The sequence below is a fragment of the Lathyrus oleraceus genome, chromosome 6 (assembly GCF_024323335.1).
Source record: "Lathyrus oleraceus cultivar Zhongwan6 chromosome 6, CAAS_Psat_ZW6_1.0, whole genome shotgun sequence".
Lineage (NCBI taxonomy): Eukaryota > Viridiplantae > Streptophyta > Magnoliopsida > Fabales > Fabaceae > Lathyrus > Lathyrus oleraceus.
The window spans coordinates 269,691,223-269,701,653 of record NC_066584.1 but is presented as its reverse complement, the minus strand read 5'-3'; the positions used below and the strand labels follow the sequence as shown (position 1 = coordinate 269,701,653).

Genomic DNA, 10,431 nt, shown 5'->3' with positions numbered 1-10,431 from the left:
GAATGCAACATTTCCCTGTTCCTCTTCAGAGTCTGATTCTGAGGCATCAGATTCAGAGTCTTCCTAGGTAGCCATGAGTCCCTTCTTAGTTTTGAAAGAGTTTTTCTTGAATCCTTGTTTTCTGGAATCGTCTTTCTTGAGCTTTGGACATTCGTTTCTATAATGTCCTGGTTCTTTGTAATTCATAGCATGTTACCTCTTTGCTTGGTTTGTTTCTGGAAGTTGATTCTAAGTGATCTCCTTTCTGTCTTGGTCTTTTGAACTTGTTATTCCTTTTTCTCCAAAGTTGTTTAGCTCTTATGGTTAGAAGGGATAGCTCTTCTTCATCATCAGAATCATCCTTTTCAGAGTCACCATTGTCTTCTTCTTCAGCTTGAAAGGATTTGTTCCTTTCTGGCTTGCGTCTTTCTGATCTAGACTTCAGAGCTACAAATTTGCTTTTCTTTTGGGGATCGTCTTCCTCTAGTTATATCTAATGACTCCTGAGGGAGCTGATGAGTTCTTCCAGGCTTATGTTGTTCAGATCTTTTGATTGCTTTAATGCAATGACCAAGGTCTCCACTTCTTTGGCAAGCTTCTGACAATCTTTTTGACATGATCTGCAGTTGTGTAGCCCTTGTCCAGAACCTTGAGTCCTACAATTAAAGTTTGAAATCTAGAAAACATTACCTCTACAGCTTCATCATCCTCCATCTTGAAGGCTTCATATTTCTGAATTAGAGCCAAAGCCTTTGTCTCTTCGACTTGAGTGTTGCCTTCGTGGGTCATCTTTAAGGAGTCAAGTATTTCTTTAGCAGTTTCCCTGTTGGTGATCTTTTCATATTCATTGTAGGATATACCATTCAACAAAATTGTTCTGGCTTTGTGGTGATTTTTGAAATCACGCTTTTGATCATCAGTCATTTTATTTCTGTCAATAGCAATACCAGCATCAGATATAGGTGGTTCATAGATAATTGTAACTATGTCCCATAGGTCAGCATCATAGCCCAGGAAGAAACTTTCGATTTTATCCTTCCAATAATCAAACTTTTCTCCATCAAACACTGGAGGTTTAGCGTTGTAGCTGTCTCTTTCATTGGTGTTAGTCACTATGTTTTTCTCACACTGGATCTTCTATACACTGTTAAGTGTTTGATTTGAAAATCAATAACATAGCTGAAGCTCTGATACTAATTGAAGATAGAGAAAAACAAGAAATGGGGGTTTGAATTGTTTTCACTGATAATAAAAACTTTTGCAATCACCACACACAGGAAAGATAAAGCAAACAACACTGAGTTTATCCTGGTTCGCTTGAAATTCAAAGCTACTCCAGTCCACCCGGCCAAGGTGATTTCACCTTTAATAAGGACTTAATCCAATAATCTACAAAGATTACAACAAAAACGTCTAAGAGAACAATGATCTCTTAGCCCTCTCAAGTCTACAGACTTCACAAGTCACTTGAGGAAATATTCAATAACTATTTGAAAATTACAAGGAAGTGTTTAGTGCTTCTAGGTAAGCAATTTTAACACAGTAAGAACAGTAAAAGTTCACACTAAGAGAAATAACTCGTGTGAATAGATTTCAACAAGAATTCATGAAAATATAGAATTGAGTTTGCAGTATTCTTATGAAATTTCTTCGTGCTTTGTATGATGATGATTTTGCCTTTATATAGTGCTTCGAATATGAAGTTGTTGGCTGAAGCATTGAAGTGATATCTTGTCAATGATGGGACTTAATTGACATTAAGTTCGTTGTCCTTTTCATAGAAATTTGGGAGAGTATTTATTCTTTTCCAAATAGAGATTCATACCAAATATGGAATACTTCGTTACTAAGTCTTGAGGTTGATCTGTTAGGCATGAATCAGAGTGTGTGGAATCCAGATCTTCTTGTTCAACATGTATTCTTCGGATAGTTGTTAGAAGTGATTTTCTTCAGAAGTTCTGGATATGTCTTCAGTTGGACCTTCTTCAAATGTACGAATCAGTAGAGTAACTATGTGTGGAATCCTTCAGATTCAGAGTATCTGAGTCTTCAAACTTTAGATGTTGTGAGCGTCGTTATCTTCAGATGTCAGAGTGTCTGCTTTATTTGACTCTAAGTCAACTATTCTAGACTTGTGTGATGTCAGATATTGTCCATCATATCCATTTTCTGTTAGACTCCTGCATACTTAGATAAATTCGTTAGGATACCAAATTGTTTCATCCTTTGTTATCATCAAAACTTAGAGATGAATTGTAGACCCAAAATCTTGTTCTAACAGTTATTGGATTGCCTATGATAAAATTCGTCAAAGATAGACTATGTGATGCATGTCAAAAGGGAAAATAAACCAAATTAACTTTCACATCAAAGAATGTGGTGTCCACTACAAGGCCACTACAATTGTTGCATATGGACTTATTTGGTCCATCAAGAACAAGAAACTTCGGAGGTAATGTATATGTTTTAGTTATTGTTGATGATTTCTCTAGATACACTTGGACTTTCTTCTTAGTGCAGAAAAATGATGCATTCAAGGTGTTCAAGAAATATGCAAAGCAAATTTAAAACGAGAAATCTCTATCTATTGCCTCCATAAGAAGCGACCATGGTGGAGAATTCTAAAATGCCTCCTTCGAAGAGTTTTGCGAAGAACATGGAATATTTCATAATTTCTCGACACCAAAGACTCCTCAACAAAATGGAGTGGTGGAGAGAAAGAATATGTCACTTGTGGAACTTGCAAGAACAATGCTTAATGACTCAAATTTTCCAAAGTATTTTTAGGCAGATGCGGTAAGTACAAAATGCTATGTAAGTAATAGAATTATTATTAGACCTATCTTGAAAAAGACCCCTTATGAACTCTTCAAAGGAAGGAAACCAAACATTTATTACTTTCACATTTTTGGTTTCCTCCCTTATGAACTCCTTCGGTCATGCACTCAAGAACCAAACATATTGACATTCGGCATCACTTTCTTCGTGATCACGTTCTTCAAGGAGATGTCGAAGACACATTTGTGGATACTCATAATCAACTCACCGACATCTTCACAAAACCATTGGCACGAGAACCGTTTTACAAAATTCAAAGGGAACTTAGAATTCTAGATGATTGTGACATTTGATTCTTTAAAAACCCATCCATTCAAATACAAAGGTACACTCTCTTTTTACCTAATATCTTTTATTTTGAAATATATATGTGTTTTCTTATATGAGTTTGAAGAAAAAGTCAATTCTGTGTGTCCTTACAATGTTTGTATTACGTGTTTGCCTTGCATAAAGTTGCCTAAGGATATGTTAGAGTATGTGTAATTATTGTTTTGTTAAATTTCATTGCATGGTGATCTTGGTGAAGCTACTGTTTTTTTTCTGGAGGTAATCGATTACCACCTTTGGTGTAATCGGTTACATCCCTGTTGTATGACTTATTTATGCTTCTGTTTGTGATGTAATCGATTACCACTTTGTGTGTAATCGATTACACCCCTGTTTCATGACTTCACTTTGCCTCTGTTTTATCGTGTAACCGATTACACCTCCCTAGGTAACCGATTACACCTGAGTGTTCCAAAAAATTTTTTTATTTTAATTAAATGGGTGACATTTGGAGAAGTGTTTTCTTTTTACTTTTTATACTTAGTATTTTTTACTCTTTATCACTTTCCTTATCACTTTCCTATATCACTCTTCATCTATCCTAAATCTTCAAAGTTCTTCTCTCACATTTATCACTATAACCTAAACTCCATTAAAATCCCACTTATAAAACTCTCCATTTTTCCACTCCTTCTTCCCCAAACTCCTTCCAAACCCCAAAAACCCTAACTTTTCAGCTCCCATGTGTTGGTTCTATGTGTTGGCATCAATTTTGGTAAAACTTAGTCTTATCACAAGATGTCACACGTGTTGTCTTGACATCTGATATCAGCTTCCTGCAGGTTGTTTAGATATGGATGTGCAGGAGTTAGCCAAGATTTCAGACCCGATGTTAAGACATGCGCTTACAGAATATTCAGTTTGAATGTTATGTGTTTTGTTGTTGCGTTTTTCATGCAAATCTTTGTGTGCTTATGTGGAGATTGCATGCGTTATTCAAGGAGTAATTCTATTTAAAACCAGAATGTTCTATTTTCCAAAAAGGAATGATTAGCTACTGTTTCTTAGGAGATACGCAATTACAATAGAATTAGGGTTTCATGCTGCCCAGGCTCATTCAAAAAGCTTTTATTTAAAGGTCATGTAAAACCTGTTTTACATACACAAGATACTAATGATGACGTGAGAGAGTTTTAGGGTTTTAGTCTTGTGTGAGCTTGTGTATTATGAGCCAGTCATTCATCTTGTTGATGTATGAATTGGACTGAGTTTTATATTGTAATTTGTCCACTTTAAGCTTTGAAGTAGGAGTGTATTTGTTTACTTGATTGAAGATTTTAAGCAAGATCAAGTATGTGTCCTTGAAGTGTGTCTTCTTTCTTTGTAGTATTTGTTCTAGTATCACTGCTGTGATTTAGGGGAAGTGAGTAGGGTCTCATATCTAAGAGTTCTTAGATAGAAGTCACACAGGTAGAGATTAGGTGAAAAGACTGTAACTTGAAGTTGTTTACTGAGAGTCTTTGAACTAATTCTATTTGGTGGAGTTCCTTCCTGGCTTTGTAGTCCCCAGACGTAGGTGTGTTTGCATCGAACTGGGTTAACAATTGCTTGTGTCGCTATTTAAATTGTTTCTCTATTTTTATCCTGTTTATATTTCACTTGTTGTTTAGATATTAGTGTCGTGACATTACCTTCGACATCTCATATCTAATACCATAATTTCAATTGGTATCAGAGCAGACATCCTGCTCTGGCTCTGGGTGAGATCTTGGGACATTACTTTCTGGTACTATGGAGAGAGACGAAGGATCTGTGCACAGACCACCAGTTCTGGATGGATCTAACTATGACTACTAGAAACCTCAGATGGTAGCCTTCCTGAAATCGTTGGATAATAAGGCTTGGAAGGCTATTCTAACAGGCTGGGAACATCCCTTCACTACAAAGGATGAATAAGTTATAACTGATAAGAAGCCTAAGGAAGAATGGACCAAGGAGGAGGATGAACTAGCTCTTGGAAACTCTAAAGCATTGAATGCTATATTCAATGGGGTTGATAAGAACATCTTCAGACTAGTGAACAATTGTGAGGTGGCTAAAGATGCTTGGAATATTCTCAAAACCACTCATGAAGGTACCTCTAGAATGAAGATGTCTAGATTGCAGTTGCTTAATACAAAGTTTGAGAATTTGAGGATGAAAGAAGATGAAAGTATTCATGACTTCCATATGAATATCCTTGAAATTGCTAATGCCTCAGGAGCCCTGGGTAAGAAGATGTCAGATGAAAAGCTTGTGAGGAAAATTCTCAGATCACTTCCCAAGAGATTTTCCATGAAAGTGACAGCCATAGAAGAATCTCAAGATATCTGCAAGATGAGATTGGATGAGCTAATTGGATCCTCCAAACATTTGAGTTGGGAATGAGTGATGGATCTGAAAAGAAAGTCAAAAGCATAGCCTTTGTGTCAAACACTGAAGATAAAAAGGAAGAAAGTAGTCAAAATACTGATGAATATATGGCAAATAATTTAGCGTTACTTGGAAGACAATTCAACAAAATCCTGAAGAGGATGGATGTGAGGTCAAAGTCTAATGTCAAGAAAAACTCATTTGACATCAGTAGGCCGAATGATTCTGGAAGAAGAACAAAATCTGAAGAAAAATCCAGACAGGGCAAAGGAATTCAGTGCCATGAATGTGAAGGATATGGTCACATAATAGCTGAATGTGGGACCTATCTCAAGAAACCGAAGAAGAGTCTTGTTGCTACTTGGTCTGATGATAATTCTGAAAGTGAAATAGAAGGAGAATCTGCCAATCTTGTGACTGTCTTGACTGGGAGATGGGATCCTGATGAAGACTCTAATGATGATGAATTGACCTTTGATGAATTAGCTACTTCTTACAGGAAGTTGTGTTTTAGAAGTGAAGAAGTGTGTCAACAAGTGGAGAATCAGAAGAAACTGATAACTTAGCTAGAGACTTAGAGGACAGAACACTTAGAAACCATCTCTAAATTGAAGATTGAAGTTGTGTTCCTGAATTCCAAACTGGATGAGATGACAAAGTATGTCAGAATGTTAAACAGTGGGAATTGGTTCCAAGACCTGCAGGAATAAATGTTATTGGAACAAAGTGGGTTTACAAGAATAAATCTGATGACAAAGGTGTGGTTACTAGAAGTAAAGCAAGATTGGTAGCACAAGGATACACTCAAGTTAAAGGAGTTGACTTTGATGAAACATTTGCTCTTGTAGCTCGCCTGGAGTCCATTAGATTATTGCTAGGAGTGGCATGTATTCTGAAGTTTAAACTGTTCCAAATGGATGTGAAAAGTGCCTTCTTAAATGGCTACTTGAATGAGGAAGTATATGTTGAACAACCAAATGGATTCACAAACCAAAATCTTCCAAAGCATGTGTATAAGTTGAGGAAACCTCTTTATGCATTGAAACAAGCTCCTAGAGCTTGGTATGAGAGACTCACAGTGTTTCTCATTGACAATGGATACAGGAAGGGAGGCATTGATAAGACTTATTTGTCAAAGATGAAGGAGGAAAGCTCATGGTCGCTCAGATCTATGTGGATGATATTGTGTTTGGTGGGATGTCAAGTAAAATGGTTCAACATTTTGTTGAGCAAATGCAGTCTGAATTTGAAATGAGCTTTCTTGGGGAACTAACCTATTTTCTTGGCCTTCAAGTCAAGCAGATGGAAGATTCTATCTTTCTATCTCAAAGTAAATATGCCAAGAATATTGTTAAGAAGTTTGGCATGGAGAATGCCAGCCACAAGAGGACACCTGCTCCTACTCATCTGAAAGTGTCTAAAGATGAAAATGGTGTTAGTGTGGATCAAAGTCTCTACAAAAGCATGATAGGAAGTATGATATATCTTACAGTAAGCAGACCTGACATTGCTTTTTCTGTAGGTGTTTGTGCTAGATATCAAGCTGAACCAAAGGTGAGCCATATAAACCAAGTGAAAAGGATCCTGAAATATGTCAATGGCACTTGTGAATATGGGATGCTATACACTCATGGATTTGAATCTGTGTTGTCTGGATATTATGATGCTGATTGGGCTGGAAGTGCTGATGATAGGAAAAGCATGTCAGGAGGATGCTTATTCTTGGGGAACAACTTAATATCATGGTTCAATAAGAAGAAAAATTGTGTCTCTCTGTCTACTGCTGAAGCTGAATACATAACAGCTGGAAGTAGCTGTTCTCAACTGGTGTGGATGAAACAAATGCTGACTGAATACAATGTCTCACAAGATGTCATGACATTGTACTGTGACAACCTAAGTGCTATAAACATCTCAAAGAATCCTATTCAGCACAGCAGGACCAAACATATTTATATACGTCACCATTTTATTAGAGAACTTGTGGAGGATAAGATTGTAGTCTTAGAGCATGTTGCTACTGAGATGCAGTTAGCTGATATTTTTACAAAGGCTTTGGATGCAAATCAGTTTAGAGTCCTGAGAGGAAAATTAGGGATTTGCATTTATGAAGACTTATAGCAATTAATATGGAGTGGAAAAAGTAAGCAAATTAGTGTCTATGTGGCTAAAATAAAGCGCCCCCATTATGGTAAATCATCACCTAGTTTTGGAAATACCATCTATTACATCTTCACACGCTACCCCATAACCTCACTACCTACTCCAACTCTTCCATCTTCCTGCTCCTTCTTCACACACCTCTGCTAGGGCAACTGCACTTTTTCCAGAAAAACTCCAAAATGTCACAACATCAAGATACTTTTGCTTCAAAAAATAATAAGTCTACTCAAAAGGTTAGCGCTCCTCCCATGGACATTCCCGATGATGAGATTCTGGATGTTGTTCCTCTCTCTGTTATTCTCTGCGAGGCCATTGATTTGAACCAACCCATGGATACCTTAGCTTCTGCATGCCCCAATCAAGGTAACATTTCTAGTATGCCTTCTAGCTCAACTTCTGCCACTAATTCTAAGGAAGATATACACCACACTGATCGTGTTATAAGAAACCTAGTCACTAGAATCCTTAATGAAGGACATTCTGTAAAGGGAGACTCTACTCCCCTGTCTAAAATGTACCCCTCTCCTGAGGTTGAACAACATAGTGAGAAGGATGACAATTCCTCCAGTTCTGAAAAGGACATGGCTGCTGAAGGGTTATGCTCTCTAGGGCAAACTGTGTCTGATAAAAGAAAATCTATGGCACCTAAAACGGCCAATGCTTCCCACTCTGAGAAGCATGGTGATGCAAATGTGGTGATTGATCTAGAGGATGGTAGCTCTAATGATCAAGAGGAAAGTTTACTTCATCACCTAAAGCCAAGTGTGGCTAAACGCATGAAGACTCGAAAAGGAAGATCTGTGGCTGAACTTATGTCAGCTAGAAAAACTAAGAAGACTGCTGGTATTGGTCCCTCCAAATCTTGGAGCAAGGTTGCAGTAAAGAAGAGGAAGGTCAGAGAAGATTCTGAGTATGAAGAGGAGGTTGAGTAAGATGTCCTTGACATCTCGCCTGTGAAGAAAACCACTGCTAGGAAATCTCCTGTTAAAGTTTCTCCTGTTCATTTGGATAACATCTCTTTCCATCTTGAGGATGGAGCTGCCAAGTGGAAATTTGTGATTCAAAGAAGGGTGGTTGTGGAAAGGGAGTTGGGAAAAGATACTGCTGATGTCAAGGAGGTTATGGACCTGATAAAGGCTACTGGGTTGTTGAAGACTATGGTTGGGTTCTCTCAATGCTATGAGGGTTTAGTTAAGGAATTCATTGTCAATATTCCTGAGGATATTGCTGATAAGAACAGCAAGGAGTTCTTCCAGGTGTTTGTGAGGGGTAAGTGTATAACATTCTCTCCCACTGTTATTAATAATTTCCTAGGAAGAAATATTGAGGGTGCAGGTGAATTGGAAGTTACAGACAATAAGGTCTGTAGAGAGATTATAGCTAGGCAGGTTAAAGGTTGGCCTATTAAAAAGCATCTTCCTATTGGGAAGTTGACTGTCAAGTATGCTATATTGCATAAAATAGGAGCTGCAAATTGGGTCCTTACCAACCATATTTCCACCATTGCTAATACCCTTGGAAGGTTTATTTTTGTTGTTGGAACCAAAGTGAATTTTGACTATGGTAGATTTATGTTTGAACAAATCATCAAGCATGCATTTATTCATGCAGTTAAGCTGCCTATTACCTTTCCCTCTATGATCTGTGGGATTATCCTGAATCAACACCTTGGTATTCTCTGCTCTAATGACTTACCTAGTAGAAGAAAACCTGCTCTGTCTGTGCACTATAAACTGTTTGAAGGCAATCATGTCGAGGATATTGTCATGACATCTGCCATGAAAAAGCCAGCCTCAAAAAGTGGAACAATTGCCGAGCTTAAGGAGACTTGCAAAGAGCTGGGTGAAGGGATAAGGATAGCAACAGCTAGGAAACAATCGTTGGAAGCCTTGATTGCAAGTTTGGAGCAGGCTGAAGGTGAAAATATTGAACATGCTAAGGAAGCTGAAGCCCACACCTCTAGTGAGAGGTCTGCAAACAATGATAGGACAAGTGGCAATTCTGTTTCTGGTACTGATGAAGCTGCAAGCTCAAGCTCTACTAATTAGCTCCTTTGACTTTGGTCCCTATTGATGTGATGGTTTTTTTTTACTGTGATGGATTTTCTTGATTTTGGCAATTTTGTTTTGATGTTTTGTTGGTTTATATCTCAGCTTGCTTATAGCTGGTTATGTACTTGGTTTTATAACCCTTTAACTTTTGATATTTTGGTTAATGACTAAATAGACATTTATTTTGTCTCTTTGGTCTCTTTTGGCTAAAAAGGGGGAGAAGTAGCTATAGCTAGATGATGTTTGGAGAACTTTTCTGGTGTGTTTTGGCTTTGGCACAGGGGGGGATTCTCTGTCTGTGTGAAGTAGGTTGCTGCTTGGTGTGGTCTAGTTGAAAGGGGAGATGGTGTGTTCTAAGGACAAACGCATGTGTGTTTACTAGTTTCTATTTTGCTAGTAATATGTGTATGTTTACTTCTGCTGCTGAACTGATACTTTGATTGATTTTTTGTGAATGTATGATCTGTTGTATGTTTTAGCCAAAATTTGCCAAAGGGGGTGTTTGTTGGTTCTATGTGTTGGAATCAATTTTGGTAAAACTTAGTGTTATCACAAGATGTCACGCGTGTTGTCTTGACATGTGATATTAGCTTCCTACGGGTTGTTTAGATATGGTTGTGCAGGAGTTAGCCAAGATGTCAAACCTGATGTTAAGACATGTGCTTACAGAACATTCAGTCTGAATGTTATGTGTTTTATTGTTGCGCTTTTCATGCAAATA

The 10,431-nt window shown here is 37.6% G+C and overlaps 1 protein-coding gene across 1 annotated transcript; it reads left to right on the top strand.

The window, feature by feature from the left end:
- Positions 1-7,838: 7,838 nt before the first annotated feature.
- On the top strand, positions 7,839-9,707 carry LOC127095113 (uncharacterized). Its single transcript, XM_051033849.1, has 4 exons — positions 7,839-8,531; positions 8,706-8,928; positions 8,974-9,054; positions 9,124-9,707. The coding sequence occupies exons 1-4, from the start codon at positions 7,839-7,841 to the stop codon at positions 9,705-9,707; spliced, it is 1,581 nt and encodes a 526-aa protein (XP_050889806.1).
- The last annotated feature ends 724 nt before the right edge of the window (positions 9,708-10,431 follow it).